The 17,338-nt window shown below is 39.2% G+C and overlaps 2 protein-coding genes and 1 long non-coding RNA gene across 4 annotated transcripts; 2 read left to right on the forward strand and 1 right to left on the reverse strand.

Moving 5' to 3' along the window:
* The first annotated feature begins 872 nt into the window (after positions 1 to 872).
* On the forward strand, positions 873 to 3,909 carry LOC137441933 (pulmonary surfactant-associated protein A-like). The gene is made up of 4 exons (XM_068139950.1): positions 873 to 1,095; positions 1,693 to 1,758; positions 2,570 to 2,647; positions 3,349 to 3,909. Exons 1-4 carry the CDS (start codon positions 942 to 944, stop codon positions 3,723 to 3,725), a joined length of 675 nt encoding a protein of 224 aa, XP_067996051.1. The 5' UTR covers positions 873 to 941; the 3' UTR covers positions 3,726 to 3,909.
* A 4,003-nt stretch (positions 3,910 to 7,912) lies between these two features.
* Positions 7,913 to 15,845, reverse strand: LOC137441936 (uncharacterized). The gene is made up of 3 exons (XR_010987535.1): positions 15,452 to 15,845; positions 15,266 to 15,337; positions 7,913 to 11,199 (listed from the first exon to the last, which is right to left on the reverse strand). It is a non-coding gene; the product is annotated as an uncharacterized lncRNA (long non-coding RNA).
* On the forward strand, positions 12,964 to 15,035 carry LOC137441935 (pulmonary surfactant-associated protein A-like). 2 transcript variants are annotated; one of them, XM_068139951.1, is made up of 3 exons: positions 12,964 to 13,146; positions 13,719 to 13,796; positions 14,487 to 15,035. In XM_068139951.1, exons 1-3 carry the CDS (start codon positions 13,014 to 13,016, stop codon positions 14,861 to 14,863), a joined length of 588 nt encoding a protein of 195 aa, XP_067996052.1. In that variant the 5' UTR covers positions 12,964 to 13,013; the 3' UTR covers positions 14,864 to 15,035. The 2 variants fall into 2 exon arrangements, with proteins under 2 accessions (XP_067996052.1, XP_067996053.1); XM_068139952.1 differs by having other exon boundaries at positions 12,964 to 13,080.
* Positions 15,846 to 17,338: the final 1,493 nt, after the last annotated feature.

Genomic DNA, 17,338 nt, shown 5'->3' on the forward strand with positions numbered 1-17,338 from the left:
AGTTGTATTGTTATATGTTTTGTATGACAGCCAGTCATCTCACTAGAAAGGGGATACCCATCTTAAACCTGGCATCTTAAACCTTTCTTTATCACTCATTTTTTAAACTGAATAATGCCTAAAACTGTTTGTCTCCATGACATAGTGTTTTACAGCCCATCAGTTTGGGTTTTATCACCACACAACACTAGCAATGCTGTATGCCTGCTATCTGTGATGTAACCCTAACCACATGATCTATAGTTTGTGTGCTTTCCAGTCACAATACTGCAGCTCTGCAATTGTAATGCTTCTTAATGTTGTATCTGAAAGGAAAAAATAAGATGAATATGCTTATTGCCAACTAGCAGAAAGGCATTTTCTGCAAGACTAACTCCAATTTTTCCTGTATGTAAACCATTATCAGTCTACTTATTTCAAATAAATGTGCTTGAGTAGTACTGTGCTTAAAAAGATTGCTCTAAACCACCACAACGACCTCTGTAACAGACAGATTGTGCCTTTCAGGTTGGTATCATAGTCATCGGTTTCATTAACCTACTTGTAACCCTCTAATGGCAGAGGTGTGAGCAAGCTACCTCTGAGCCCATCATTTCTCAAGGATTAATCCAACAAATAGTGATAGCACAAAGAATAATTTGTCTTCACTACTCCCAAATATGTATTTGTCATTCTGTAATGAGCACACCAATTTTATCAGTCTAGTTTTGTGTATAAGATATGCATCAGGAGCAAAATAAATCTGGGAAGTCTCTTATACCTGAACAATAGACTTCAAACAAGGAAAGAATATACATTTCAAGAAGGGACAAAGGGAGGGAGAGGGGAGTAAGGGAATAAAGGAGAAAAACAATGTTCAATTACATATGCCAATGCCTAAAATTTCTTACAGAGTCATTGCCTGACAAACATCTGGGTTTCCAGAGCTGGCCTAAGCAATCATGTTGTCTTACTCATCCTGCATGCTCCCAGCGGTAGCTGCTTTGCTAGTGACTTGCCATGCGCTGCCTGAATGTCCAGGAAATACTGAACTACCTGAAATCCCTGCACTGTCCCAAAGAGATGGTCTGATAGGACAGTCACATTTAAGTAACGGTAAGCAAACTTTCCTGGTATGCAACAAATCCTTCTCATGAAGGATGCATTAGTAAATATCACACAGAAGGATGCCCTTGAGGCATTTGCTGCATTAAGCAAAGAGGGGGAAGGTGAATGAAAGAAATGACCCAGGGTTTGGGTTTTTTTGTTATTTTAAATAGGCATTTTCTCTGCACTGAAAAAGGAAAGGAAATGAACAAGTTATCAATATTTAAACATATAAATATTATGTATTTGTAGTGCTTTTCCATTGACTTTCCAAAGAAAATTGCTTCTTTCACAGCAGCAGCTCTATATTGTTAAGTATGAAGAAATGTTATTCTGGTATTTACAAGTGTAATTAAAATGTTTCTAGCATGTTTATCTAGTATCCAAAGATGGTATGTGCAAGTGTAATCTGATAAGGGGCACATTGCACTGTGTAATTTTCTTTATGTATAGAAATGCTTTCTCAAGGTTCATTACCAAGACTAAAGTACAATCAAAATTATTCATAGATGTAACACATTTTATTTTGAGATTAAATTCCATTTCATCCAAAAGTTCCAAAAAATATGCATCAATAGGAAAGAAAAATACGCTTCTCTTTTCCAGGTTTCAGAGGACAGCTCGGAAGCCTGGTGAGTCCTCCCAGAAGAAATCGTCTTCCTTGGGAAAACGGTGAGTAAGGAGAAAAGGGGATATTGGACCACCATGTGAAAAAGGCTGACATCCATGTAATCTTCTGTCAATCAAGTGGACTCTATTGGGCCAGTACACTGTTTCTTACAGATTGCAAAGTGCAGCAAAAGTTGGAACACTGCAACTTGAAGAGAGGGAGATGCAGCACTGATTTGTGTTTCTACATTACCATTTAGTTGTGAATAATAGGAACATGGTCATGGGAGTACACTAACTGTATTCTACATGTAGGACATTTTCATACAAATTTCTATGGGTACCAAAGTATCTACCTTTACAGTGAGTTCTCATCCTTAACAAGCAGTGCTGAATGGACTGCATTTCACACAACCTATGCAGAAATGCTCCTATACCAGTGCTTACTGTTTCTGTCAAGATGAGATCCCACTGTGAAAACACAAAACATTCAACCACCAGATTAAAAAAGAAAATGGTATGGTGCCATAGGAACTGTTACCGCTACAAAATCTCTTTTGTGCCTGTTCACTAACAGCATGAAGCAAATTATCTTTGGCTAAGCCATTTTCATTGACATGACAAACATAAGGATTCAAAATAGAAAAATCAGAGGGCGATTATCAGCATTTCAGAGGGTTGAAGGTTTGTGTTTGCTTTAGTAGAGGTTAAGAGTGGTGTGAAAAAATACTGGGAAAATATTGCCAGATACTGTTTAAAAAGTATACAGTGTACTAACTAGTTTTGGAAAAGGATTAGTTATATCCAAGGAGTTGTTCCTAGCGGAAGAGCCTAGTTTTGCTTGAGTGTATAACTTGTATTTCCATCTGTGCAGGTCTACCCAATTCTCTGGACACCGATCCCCGTGACGTTATAGCAGATTTGAAACACCGACTTTGCAGACTTGAAGGCGGTAACTTTTTTCACACTCTTTACTTTTTCACATCAGTCAGTTTTAAAAGCACAGTAGGCAAAACCGATCTATAGAATCATGATTTGCAGACAAGAAATCACATTTAAAATGGTATCCTCTCAAAACTGTTTTCTCATCCAAAGCAGAGGAGATCAGGAGTCATTTTCCCCTGAAGAAGCAGGTTTCTCTCAGGAACACTAACATGCATTTATTGAAGTTTGATTTATTTAAAAATATGCAGACTGATGCTGAACTTTCTGCATGGATTCATGGGAACTACTAAGCCCTGTCACTAGCATTTTTATCTATCAGCAGCCAGATTATTAAAAGTGGTGAATTGTGCTAAGAAATTCACAATAATTATCATGTTCTCATTTCACTTGCTGAAATTTGAAGCAAATCAATCTTCTGTAGAGAGTATGCATGCTAAAATATGTCTGATGGCATTAGTGAGGCAACCCTGTTTTGGAAAAGACAATAGTGGATAATCACAAGCAGCATAACAATATACTTAGTGAACTGGTAAAATTTTGAAGACTGTTGTTTTTCCCTTTCATCCTTTACTCTTGCCCTCTATTTCCTTCTCTGTTTTACTTCTAATTTTCTCTTCACCTGATGATTTCTCTTTCTTTGTTTTCCAATCAATATGCTATAGGAATGTTTTTAAAGTTAACAGGGTTTTTTTTCTTTTCCTGTTTTAGTGCTTGTTTTAAATGAGAAAATAAGAAAAGTAGGAGATAAAATATTTGCCAGCAATGGGAAGAAAGCTGATTTTGCATCTGCACTAGGATCCTGTGAAGAGGCTGGAGGAACTCTTGCAACTCCCATGAATGAGGAGGAGAACAAAGCTGTTCTGAGCTTTGTGAAACAGTATAACCAATATGCTTACTTGGGCATTAAAGAGAGCGAGACTCCAGGTCAATTTAAGTACATAAATAGCATGCCTCTGAGTTATACCCAGTGGTACCAATATGAGCCTAATGGCAAAGGGACAGAAAAATGTGTAGAGATGTACACCGATGGGAGCTGGAATGACAAAAGATGTAACCTGAACCGCCTCATAATCTGTGAATTTTAAAGAATGGCTTTTCAACCACCTCAGAGTAGGGAGATCATTAAATATCCTGTCTCAGGTTTATGCAATTTCTGCAATTATTCTATGTCAGAAAATCTAAAATTAATCATAATATGGGATTTTTTGATCTTTCTGAAAATAGCAAATGTGGTAGGTGATTAACTTAAATAAAATTTTCCTAATCTGATGTGTTTATCTCTTTTGGAGGATTGGGAATAGCTCATAATTCTTGTTTTTTTTTGTGTGTGTGGTACTGTGGACTATGTCTTTGTGAAGACTAGAGGAAAATTCCAAGGCTTGCCTTGGGATATTGGGAAGCCTGAAGTTAAAATTAGCTGTGGCTTCATTGTAGAAGCATTTGCAAGTATTTAATCTTTTCTGCCTCCTATGAGATGCACAGAGGTCGACTTCGCTAAAGCAATTCAGGTCTCAGATTTTATTTTGTACATCTCTTTGAATTCTAGGGCTTGTACTGTGTCTCACTCAAGCATTGTCCTGGTTTGAGGCCAGACAGATCCTTTCTTGCCCCCTGAGAGGGGCAAAAGAATGACACACACAAATTGATTGCAAAAGTGATGGAAAGTTGAAATGGAAAAGCAGTAAGTGTTTTACAGAAGCTACAAGCATAGTGACAAAAGAATCCCAAAGTGTACAGAGTCCCCTATAGCACATCCAAAGGCCTCCCAACAGTTCTCTTCTCCCCACCTGAGGGTGTGCCCAAAACCCCCAGGGCTCTTTCTTCTCCCCGCCCTCCCCCACTAGGCTGGCCTCAGGCTGGCCAGGTCTGAGGTTGCTCCCTTCTCCTCCGGGCATTAGGCCTAGTTAAGCCTAAGAGACCTTGAGATACTCCCCCACCATTACCCCATAGGGAGCATCTCCCACGGGAGCGGCGAGGGAAGATAGAGGAAGAGAATGACTTTGCAGATGAATTTGTAGGGCACAGGATTTATGGGTAAGAAAAACGCTATTTCCTATGTCCACCTTATTGGGCTGGACCCTCGGGACACTGGAGGCGTAACTTATGTGGCAGTCCAGGAAGCACCCAGCCTAAACTGCCACAAGTATGCATTCATATTTAACCATTATAAAAACATTGACAGTATCAGTTACAAGAGTTTTCTTAGTTTTAGAAGCTACTCTGTACAAAATATTGATATAAACATTACATTAGATCCATGCAGACTGAAGATAGACATTTTTCTTGCAAAAACATAACATTCCCTCATAAGACTATGGCTTTTGTAGCGTTAGAAGGCCACCTGTCTTCCCCTAAACCACTGAAAACCAGGTACTATTTTCAGGGATCAGGGAAGATTGGAAGTTCAGGCGATTCAAACAAATACAAGCTATTTCTCTGCTGGTGCCATGCCAAATAACCACACAATCAGCCCATGACTCAAATCTGCTAGGCTCAAGAAGCATCATTTCACAAAATATTTTGGCCTCTATTCAGTTTGGGTAGCTCAGTAAACTACTGTGAGTAGCAAAGTCTCACACACCTTGCAGTGAGGCAGTTTTGGACACATCCATGAGAATTTTTACACCACCGGGGGGGGGGGGCGGTGTCTGGGGGGTGTTTGTGTGAAAGGAAACACTGGAACACTGAAGTTTAAATGTGTGCATAAACTCTTGTACTTCATCTTCTCCACCCTGACGTTTGGTTCTGTGCAGGGAACCCATGGGAACCTGGACTTGACTCTCAGCACTGTTCTCCCTTTGTCCCTAGCTTGCACTGAGGAAGAGATAGAATCTGTTCCCATGGTCATTTCAAGCCCTGTCAAGTAGGAAAGCTTTAGTGTTTTCAAATGCAGGAAGTAAGGAGTTAGTTTTGGCAGCAGAGGATTCATATCCAGCATTGTATACAGCACTCCAGCTGATCTGAGAATGGACAGAGACTTTGAAATGGGAAAAGTACACCCAGTACCATGTTGGACAGATTTTAAAGTGGGAACCTCTTCTACAAAGTAGCTTCATTTTGAGACCTATGACCATGATACTCTTTGGCCAAAAATTTCAAATGGGAAGGGAAAAAATCATGCCAACAATTCTGACTCTTGGGGTACTTTGAGAAAAGATAAGGCTAAACTAATACTTATTAAGTTTCCTAGGCTTAGCTCTGAATATCTGCCCTAAATCTGCTAGAAAGTTGTTAAAATTTAATTAAAACTACCTCTACCTCTTGTGTTTCAATTATTAGTATTTTAATCAGTAAACTTTGCTAGCAATTTTTGACTCTTTCAAGCACACAGATTGTTCATTAGAGCAAGGTGATTGCCTGGCATAATTAGGCATCATGTTGAAGAGACAGGAAAAAAAAAAAACCAACAAATTTTTATTACCTGGGCCAAAACCCACCTAGAAATTCATCTGGCTTCAGGTGTTAAAGACAATAAGAAATGCTTTTACAAATGTATTAGCAACAAAAGCAGGACTAAGGAGAATCTCTGTCCTTTGCTGGATGCAGGGGGGGACCATGATCAAGGATAAGGAAGCAGCTGAGGTACTTTACATATTTTTTTGCCTGAACATTAGTATTAAAACCAATTGTTTACTGGAACATGGGGAGCAGAATGAAGCCTCTATAATCCAAGAAGAAATGGTTAATGACCTGCTGTACCACTGTGTGTATACACACACGTCTACGTGGCATACAGCCAAAGGTACCAAGACAACTGGTGGAAGCACTCACCAAGCCACTTTCCATCATTTACCAGCAGTCCTGGCTGACCAGGAAGGTCCCTATTGACTGAAGACTAGCAAACATGACATCCATCTACAGGAAGGGACAGAAGGAGGACCGAGGGAGCTACAGACCTGTCAGTCTGACCTCAGTGCCAGGTAAGGTAATGGAGAATGGAGCTAATTCCAGTTGGTGGCCAGTGACAAGTGGTGTTCCCCAGGGCTCAGTACAAAGGCCAGTTGTCTAATTTCTTTATCAATGAGGGAATTCAGTGCACCTTCAGCATGTCTGTTGATGACGCTAAGCTGGAGGGAATGCTGATCTGCTTGAGAGAGTGTTGATCTGCTTGAGGGTAGGAAGGCTCTGCAGAGGGATCTGGACAGGCTGGATTAATGGATCAAGGCCAACCTGTATGAGATTTAATAAGGCCAAGTGTCTGGTCCTGCACTTGGGCCACAGCAACTAGATAGGTGGGTGTTGGTCTCTTCTCCCTAGTAACAAGTGATAGGATGAGAAGAAATAGCCTCAAGTTGCACCAGGGGAGGTTTGTTTGATATTAGAAGAAACTTATTCACTGAAATGAATGGAATGGACTCCCCAGGCAGATGGCTGAATCCCCACCCCTGGAGGTGTTTAAAAGACACACAGATGTGATGCTGAGGGACATGGTTTATCACCAGACTTGGCAGAGTTAGACAATGGTCAGTCTTTTCCAACCAAAATAATTCTATGATTCTAAATTCAAATTAATTTTGCAGATCTCCAGCTTTGGAGTACCTGGAGTACCATAGGATACTTTGGTGTATCCTATTCCTTTAGAATAGAATAGACCAGACCAGACCAGGTTGGAAGAGACCTCCAAGATCATCATGCCCAACCTATCATCCAACACCACCTAATCAACTAAATCATGCAACCAAGCACCCTATCAAGTCTCCTCCTCAACACCTCCAGTGATGGTGACTCCACCACCTCCCCGGGCAGCCCATTCCAATGGCCAGTCACTCTCTCTGTGTAAAACTTCCTCCTAACCTCCAGCCTAAACCTCCCCTGGCACAGCCTGAGATTAAAGCTAATTTGAATTATATCAATAAGCAAAGCATCTAGACTAGGTCTCAGAGTCCAATTTCTGTTTGCTTAAGCCTACGTGGATTTAAAATAAGAGAATCAAAGAAGTGCTAGGCAGCACTTTGCCCTCTGTGCTTCACTCTGAGTTCTGTAGCATTTCAGGGAACTGACCAAAAGGCCTCAGTCATTTTCATAAAACATCACCATATGACATCACACTCAGCTCTTCACTTGCTATGCTCTAGCCTTCCCCTTATACCAATCTGAAGCAGCCCACCTTGTTCTATGACCAAAATCTTGACTATGCTTCATATATAAAACTGAAGGTTTTGAGGGAACCCCCAAACCTATATCCATGTTCTTTGACATGGACTTTTATCTCCTAACTTTGATGAATTTCAGAAGAAAACTATGATACGTGGAAGCAATAATATTCCCTAATAAAAACAATATTCTACAAACATGGTCAGAAACATTTGTATCTACCTGATGAAGGTACACACTTAGTTAATTGTTATTTGAGTATCTTTTGCACTTCCACAGATGAACAGAAGACTATTCAGGAACAGTTATTTTCTTCTTTTAGAAGTTTTTTTTGTGTGTGTATAGCCCTATCAGTTTTAAGCCCTCAAATGTTTGGGTTTTTTTTAAACACTTAGAAGCATTTCAGTGTTTTGTGAAAGATCCAAATTCTGCATTTATGTATAAATAGAGTTATTATTATTAATGGACAAAGAGGTCAGGAACAAGAAGAAATTTAATAGGTTGTTTCTTTGTTCTGTTATTCTAGGACAAATAATTTTTATAAGCAAACTTTATAGATGCAATGAGCAAAAATAATTCTCAGTGCATAATGACCAGGAAAAATCCCCGTTAGTCCTTTTTAGATTGCTTTTCTGTAGCAAATTATGATAAGCTATCTAACAATATGATCTTTAATTCAAAAAATAACTTAGTCACTTCTCAAATGTCAGAAATGCAGATTTTGAGAATTAAGAGCTACAACTTAGTCACCAAAAAAAATTTGTCCTTTGGGAAGCAAATACATTGCGTATCACATAAAGTAAGTATATTTAACAGTGAAAGTTATTTCTGGCCACAAAAATGATGGATATTGATTTCAGAGAGAATTCTCTCTGGTCTAGAGCAACATCCTCGTTTACAGCTCTATACTATAACTAGATAATTTAGCTTAGAAATACTACTAGAAAGTTTAAGCAGAGAAAAAACCTGTTCCCATCAATCCTTACCACATGTAAAGAAACTGACCTTAGATTACTGAAAATAGCTGGCTTTCTGTGGCATGCTGATTTCTGTGGACATTTGGGGTTTAAAAGAAAAATAAAAAACACCAAAAAAAAAAACCCCAAGTAAACAAGTCCCAAAGTCCCTAGGATTTTACATGGACATAACAACTGGTAGGAAGTGACACAGACTGGCAGGGCTGCCTTATCATGTATAAATTGTGGCCAGTGCCTCCTTTACCTTTCAAATTTTTGAGGCCAATTTAAAAAGAAGAATTAACACCATTCCACTGTTCTTTTCCACAGAAAAGAACATCTGATAGAAAAATACCAGTGCTTGCTTCCACAGTACTCTAGTAGTGCTGCAAATACAAAGTAGGGTAAAAATTAACCATACATTTCATGTTTATTTGCATCTTTAGTCAGAAGAACAATAAGTCACCAGGAAATTTGTTAGCTGGGTTTGAAACCACACTAAGTGGCAGAATGACTAATGGCCCTACCACTCTTATGAACCAGTGGAAAACAATGTTCTTGAGAGCATTGTGTAATGGTGTAACAGACATATTTGTTTGGACCTTAGAGTGTGTCAGATTGTACTGTTATAAAATCATTTTAACCTACAGCCATGCAAACATACCAGAGTTTAAAGCACAGTCAATACAGGATGCTTGGAAATTGGAGTAGCACATTTGAAAAATGAAGGCACTTGAGTTTGATTTTGAAGCCTCTGTTACGAAACTAGAGTTTGGCAGAATTTGGCTCAAGCACACCAAGCAAGGAGTGATGGTAGGTGAAACTTTCACCCATCTTTGCCCTTGATGGCTGAAATACAGCAAGGGTACCTCGACACTTTAGGAGGCCACAGCAATGGTAATTATGGTAGTAAAGGCTGTAGTGACCAATTTAACCTCCTTCTGCAGATAATGGAGGACAACTGCAGAATATATGGAATATGTTCCATCTTTTTCATAAAAATTAAGTTTTTTCTCTCTCCTACTAGAATGCTATTTTGCTGTCAACAATTGTCAAAGAGATGAGGTAGTCTTTATTTCTATTCAATATAAACACAAAACTCAGTTTTCTGTCTGTGTTTTTCAGCTAAGCTAACCCAAGTAACATATACCCAAGAGACATCTGGTGACCTCCAGTTCAATCCTTCACACAAGTTGTCAGTGGAGCAAGATGGCAGTAGCATTTGTGAACACTAGTCACACTGTCTACCGGTAAAAAATACAACTTCTTGCTCTAAAATGCTCTCATAATTTTAAAAAACAGAGCCATGATGAAGTTTCCCATCCCAGCTGTTCATATCTGGCTGAATTCATTGTTCCCCGTTTTTCAAGTTCAGCAAAAAAAAGGTTCATTCCTCCTCTGAGAAAGGGAGAAACTAGGTCCCATGTTGTCTGTACTCTTCTTGATATTCTTAGGCACAATGGAGCTGCTGGGACAGTCTGACAATGATTTGAAAGAAAAAAGAAAATGCAGAAAGCACAGGACAAGATGGTAGCAAGACGGGAAGGAAACAGCTGCAGAACAAGACAAAATCAATATGAGGAGAAAATATCAGTGCGGTTTCGGCCACTTAAATACAAACTGAAAGAATTAGAAATGAATTTTTAAGGTTATCCAAGGTGTAACTAGCACTATGAAGGAAAAATAAACAACTTTCAGGAGGCTAAGTATAAAAAGAAAAGGACAACAGGCTCATGGAAGGAACACACACCTACTTTCATAAACTGAAAATCAATTCTGGTGTCTGTATTTCTTGAAGCAATTAAGAAAGTGTTTGTCTATAGCATGTATTGCATTTGCCCAGCTCCATTGTGCAACACAATCTACTCTTAGAATATCCTTACCTTTCTTCACTAGCAGTGAAACTATAAAAAAAAACCTCCAAATGACAGGTGTGGAAACAGAAGAAAAGTTACTTCAATACTCAGAAATCATTGTCAGATCTATGTCTTTGAATCTTGCTAAGCTTCTGTCATATGCAGCTCAAAGCAAGATCAGAAAATAATTTACAAGTTATGATAGTTGCATAGTATATTTTGTTAGGCAGTTAAACAAGCATATTATAATGTAAGTAGTTTTAAATATCTCTTTTTGCTTGCTTTATCTTATCAGTGTGATGATAAAAATCAAAAGAAACAAGGTTTAGAATTTATTGGATCTACATCAGCTCTTCTCAGGAGTCTATTACACTAGAAAACTTCCATCTCCTGCCAGGTTTCCTGGGCCATTGGTCAGCCTGTGAAATCCACTTACTGGAGGCCTAAACCTTATCCTCTTGTCATGTTTGCCTAACCTGTGGTTTCTTCCAAATGCAGCTGAAGTGCTAAAGTTGTTCTCAACACAGATGCAAAGGCCCAGGAGCTGCCAATGACCTTTTCTGGGGCTCATCTGGACTCCAGGTAATGACTTGCTTTATGTTCTCTGTTTGTTTGGTTTGGGTTTCTTTCTTCATAAAACAATTAGAAAGCCTCTGTCAAAAGAACATTAAAACCATTAAGTCAAACACTTAAGAAGCTTGAAATTTAACAAGACACTTTAAACAAAGGTTACTCATGCAGATTTAAAATTACTCTCTTTTGTCAAGGTAGGTACAGCTGGGTACTGCTTATTTATTTTTCACAGGACTGGTGCCTTTTCCAGAGCACTCAATAAACAATGCTGCAGGAATTACTCATGCTTCTGTGAGCAAACCACCAGTGGCAAAGGGCTCTACATCAGTTGTTGAGGTAAGTATGAAAGTGCAGGGTACAAGTGCAGAGTGCCTGTAGAGATGAGACAGGCTTGCCCATGACTAGTAGCCTCTTAAACTAATATGGGTATTGCTCATGTTTCCCCTCTAATCTAAAAGCACGCATCACTCAACTGATTTGGCTGTTAGCCTTGCTGCAAAATCAGGATGCTGGCCTGACACCACAACGTATTTGTTTGAACTGGAGCAGAAAATCAAACTCCTTTTATGGAAAGCCTCCACTATATAGAAACAACCCTCAGCAGAAAATCATTCAAAAATGCACGGCAACACTTTTGATGCTCCACATGTTGAGGCCTCTGTACTTACTGGGCTGGTTTAAAGCAACTTTTTCCTTCATGAAAAGATCATTGTTCTATTGGGTAAAACTATTATTTATGATATAAATACTCCAGGGGGAAGTTTATATAAGTCTGTACTTCTGTGGATGTTACCTCTCTGTACATCACAAATATATTGTTGTCTTCTGGGGTTGATGCTACCGTTATGAGATGATTTAGTTACAGGGCTTCAGCAATTGTCACCTATAAATCAGTGAAAATGATGGTGTTCCTGGGGCATATTATATTTCAAGTGAAGTTATTTTGGCTTATCTTCAGTGACATTTACAATTCAACATTTACACAGCTGTTCTGTGAAAACATTAGGTATTTCAAATATGTATTGAGAAATCACTTTGTTCTGCTCTAAGCCTTTCTTCTTTTTTTTTTTTCTTAAACATGTAAAAGGGAAGGAAGTACCTTCAAATATTTTCCTTATATTCTAAGTGTTTACCTCATAAAGAAAGCAACCCCTATCATTCAAGGAAAAGGTCATAATATTTCTACCCATATGCAAACTCCTATCATATTACATGCTTTATTCCCTGGAGGTAATGAGATGAATCTCAAGTTACATGCCTTATAAATCAGACCATTTAATGAATCTTTCACACTGCTGCCTCTAGGTAAGTTCAACACCTTTAAAAAAACTTGTTTAAATTATGTTGAATCCTATTGAGCTGTATCACAAAACTTTCTATTTTAGATCTTTCTCTGTGTCTCAGCATTTTTATTAAATCTTTCAGCTACATTTACAGAGTGTGTCACCTGAGAAGAAGATACCCTAAAGATGGATGTAATAATCAAAGAATAAGCACTAACAATTGTTTTGCTTTCTCTTATTAAGCAGAAATGTCTATTGCTGCCTTACAAAATTAAAACAAACTATAGTTTTTTCCCCATGGCTAAAGTAGCATATAATGGCATCTGCTGTAAAAAAGAACTGTGAAGGGGGTGGTTTGGGTTTCTTTGCTCCTTAGACTCTTGTATGTTAGCGGACTGAGTGTTGTGGTAAAATTTTAAATTACTTATTTGAAATAACCTAACTTTGCAAGTACATCAGTGAAATTCATGTACCTTGATTTTTGCCTTCAGACATATAAGTTCAAACTCAGCAAAAATCTGAAACATTGATTATTTAATTTATCTTTTTTTTTAAATGCAGGACTTCACACTGGACAGTAAAGCAGTCTGGTTTGCAGTTGGCTTTAAATAATGATGTCTCCACTGTTCCACAAAATCTTAGGAGCAGTGTTTTTTCTGCTTCCATACTGTTCTCAAGGTAAACCTGCAGCACTGCCCAGTTTCTCTCGCTTTCTTGGAGAGGCATATAAGAAATTTCTACCAGGTACCTGCAGTTACCATATCCATTTTTATCTAGTTGTACCATTGTGTTCTATTGTTGTGCTTTGTCAGCTCAGTGCTGTCTTGTATAATCTGAGGTAGATTTTACTCCATAGAAAGTATGCAGATCTTTAATTAGCTCCAAGTACAAAGTAAGATGCTCAAATCTCTCCTTCCTAATGATCCAACGGTCCAATTCACGAAGAAATTTATTTTTTGTAATACAGGGTACAAGACGCTTATTTTGAAGTGTTAGGCTGGCGCTGCAGGCAGTCAAGTAAACCTACTGCAGAAATGCGAGTGCTTTGCCTGGACAGGCTCAGAGTGAAAACTAACTCAGTTTGCTAATTCAAGCTTTCCATAAACATCACTGTTCTGGAGATAGTTTCCAGGAATGTATTCCTTATCCTTGCTAAGAACAATGTGTAAAAACAGCTCCTATTTAAAACAGGAGCAAACTAAAACAGGTTAAACATTTTAAGTTTCTATTAATTTTACATTATTACCTCTGCTTTATCTTGAAAGTGAAGAGTCAAACTGTGACAAAAAGTACATAATAATTGGTCTTGTTCACAGGTTTCCCAGCACTGGCTGGTAATGGAAAGGAAGACCCTGTTAGTCAATTAGAACATCGGATTTCCAGACTTGAAGGAGGTAACGTAGCCGCTTTTACTTTCTGCTATAGCTGGATTAGTGGGCATAAACAAGATGAGCAGCAAAATGTCTCCTTAAGAAAAAGGCAGAATCTTCTGCAGTTTTATTGCATTCCATTTAAATTCTATTCACAGGTAGGTAGAAGTGTGATAACTCTCAAATGTGTGCGGCAGGGAGGGAATTAGCTTTTCATAACTAGCGAGAGACATGTAGGTAACATCTCTGAACTACGCTCCATGGGCACCTCATGCTCCTAACAGATAAATTAACCAAGCACTAAAAACACATCAAAACAATAACAAGCAGATCGTATCTAAGATTTTGTTCACTCAAGGACTGACATATACCCTTGTACGCTACAAACCACCTCAGAGAGCTTATGCAGAGTCTCAAAGAAAACATACTTTTTCCAAATGAAGAATTTCTCATTTCCTTCCCCAAACTCTTTTGTGCTTATTCCATTTCTATTTTATGTGTTCTATCCCTTTCCTCCCTCATCTTTTCAGATATCTTCTGACTTTGGAGGATTGTCTTTTTTTCTTTTAATCTTTGATTTCAAGTTTTCCTCTCCTTCACCTTTTCCTAGGCTTAATCTAAAGTTATGAGGCAAAATAGCAGGAATTAAAATTGTCAGTAAAATGACCACAAAACAGTGCACAGAAGTTTAATAGCTTTCACCTCATCTTGCAGTCCTCCACTTGGAAAAGATGATAACGACAGCAGGAGGAAAAATATTTGCTACCAATGGGAAAAAAGCTGATTTCCATGCTACAGTGAAAGAATGCCAAGAAGCTGGAGGGTCTATTGCCACTCCAACGAACCCAAGTGAGAATGATGCCATTCTGTACTTTGTGAAAAGTTACAATACCTACGCCTACCTGGGGATAAAGGAATCTCTAATTCCAAGTAAATTCCAGTTCCTGGATGGTACAAAACTGAGCTATACTAACTGGCATTCAAAGGAACCTTCTGGCAAAGGGGAAGAGGAATGTGTGGAGATGTACACTGATGGCACTTGGAATGACAAAAGATGCAACCAGAATCGCCTCATTGTCTGTCAGTTTTAGTGCTTCCCCATGCCATGCTCCAGCAGCCTGCCTGGAATGTGCTCACTTATCCCTTGTCTCTTTATTTGTAGCTAGTAAATTCAGATAATGCAGCATGAAAAATACAAATCGCTTTCCCAGCCCGATTTCTCTTTTAAACTCTAGCCATAAAGAGGAAATTACTTACCAAAAATAGTGGCCTGTCTGTTCTTTTATTCATTCCCCACAGTTTCTTGATACACCTGCCCATGGGTTCCTTCTGCTCTGTTGGCCTGCTGACTACTTACAAGAGCAAACGGTAGATTTCTTTGGCACATACTTAAAGTAACTTGCAGCTGCAAGGTCTTCCAGCACTCCTTTACCCACAGACCTCTAAGTTGGGTGCATTTTGATCCCACTCTAAATTTGCCTCACAAAACCTACCTGTATAGACACTCCTGTCATTGCTGTTCTCAGCCTTCATTCCTTTGTCCATCTTCACCCATAACAGACTTCCTGAAAGAATAAGCAGTGCTACTAGGACAACACAGAGCTATGAGCACAAGGGGCTCTCAGCTACACTTCCCATGGGAAAGCTTTAGAGTCAGTAGGTTTTTAATCTTCATATACCTGAAAAGTGGTAGCCAGAAGCCACCTGTCCTGAGCCCCTCAGCAACTCCTAATAGTTTCCTTGACTCAAAGTGGTAAGCAGCACAAGAAGCCCACAGTCCTGTACCAGGTGAGTGCATGTGGAAGAAAACACAGGAACTGACAGGAGTTAGTGCCCATGTGGCAAGTCAAGTCATGACAAGCCAAACTTTTTCTAAGCTAGATAGTGGCAACACTGAGCTGTTTGGCAAGCCCTCATTGGAATTCCCATGGGGCTAAATTTGGTGGATGCCTGTGTTTCTGAAGCAGCCTGTACACTGCACTCGTTGTAGAAGCTGTGCAGAGCCTGCAACACTCCAGCTCAGCTTAAAGGATTAAGACAAAACTTTCTGAGCAGCTTTGTTACTGAAGTCCAGTCACTTACTGCAGCTGAGTATTCCCAAGGTTAGATTCACAATTGTGCAGTGTAAAAGGCATATCCCAAGACAGCTATTTGATCCCCCTCCTTGACTTCAGCTCAGGCAATGAAGGCTATGTACAGAATTGGTGACAGTACACAGTACAAAGGCTAGTGGAGCATCTGGGCATGCTTCCATACACATAAAGCCAAATTCCTGCCTATCGGTCACACACGTGTTATTTTAGTCCCAGCTTGGTCACAGAGAGCTGAGCAAGGAAACATTCAGCTCTAGAGCCAGACAAACTCCTCTCACCCTCTGTGTGACAAGGAGACACAAGAGTCAAAATATGAAGACAGCTGGGGAAAGCAGGCAAGCTTATAGCTGGTCTGATTGCAGGGGCCATTGAAGGGGCTGCTTGGAGCCTCATAGCCACAGAAATTGCTGTAATTCCAGAACAGCAACTGGCCATGAACAACGTTCCTGCACTGCCTTAAATTCAATTACTCAAATATTTTGAATACATGTTCTCACCATCTGCTCTGTGACAAAGCATGGATCCTCCCAGCCTCCTTTCAACCCTCTGCTTGATGTCATGGCCTGTGAATCATTCTTTCTGCTATTCTCTGAACTAAGCAATTTGTCTTACATCTTTAGTTAGGGTGATTAATGCAACAGGGCTGATGTCAAACTAAGACACCTGCAGGTAGTCTACCTCCACAGGTTACTTAATTATTCACTCCAGCAATATTCAAATCCCTCACAATAACACATACTAAATAGGACCACATTTCCCTTGTTCTAGGAGATGTAAATTTATCCCAGCATATGAAAGAAAACTTTTGTGAGCAAAGGCCTCAGTTTATCCAACACGTTTGACACAAAAGGAGATTTACAAGCTGTTAACTAGTGCCCTGTTTCTGGATAACATAGCCAAAATATAAACTGCTGAATCCTAAACCATGTGAGGTGTATGTAGACTGCTATGTTAACTGATATATAGAGGGTAAACAAGGACTCAGGAGTCCATAGGCACTGCTTCACTTTCAAATTCTATTCTTACTCACCAATGGTTTTACAGCTCACCAGTATCTGCCTGCACCCATCAGCTCACCCGCCCACGGTTTCCAGCCTTGCGTGACTTCTGTTGTGAAACTAACACTGCCACGAGCATAAGGAAACAGGAACACAGTAGTTTTCCACTCATTGTATTCCAGTAAAGTTTAGGAAGTTTACAATGATTAACATCATTCTGAGAATGAAGCTGGACACTCCAAAAACATTTAAAGATACGGTAAGTTGTATTTTTTTTTATCCTGTTTATCTCCAGGGTGTTACAGTTATCTCAAAATAAAAGCTAATTGCAGGTATATGAAAGAAAGTGGCTGCCTTCAAGTGACAAACTAATGAATTTGTGCCACTGCAGAAACGTTCCATCACTATGCTGCTGGGGCATTTTAACCCATGGTCTACACCAGGGAAGAGGGTAAAGGATGTAAAGTGTTATTCC

Source organism: Melanerpes formicivorus, unplaced genomic scaffold, assembly GCF_026170545.1.
Source record: "Melanerpes formicivorus ecotype bairdi unplaced genomic scaffold, bMelFor1.0.p_v2 SCAF_6, whole genome shotgun sequence".
NCBI classification, from domain to species: Eukaryota; Metazoa; Chordata; class Aves; order Piciformes; family Picidae; genus Melanerpes; species Melanerpes formicivorus.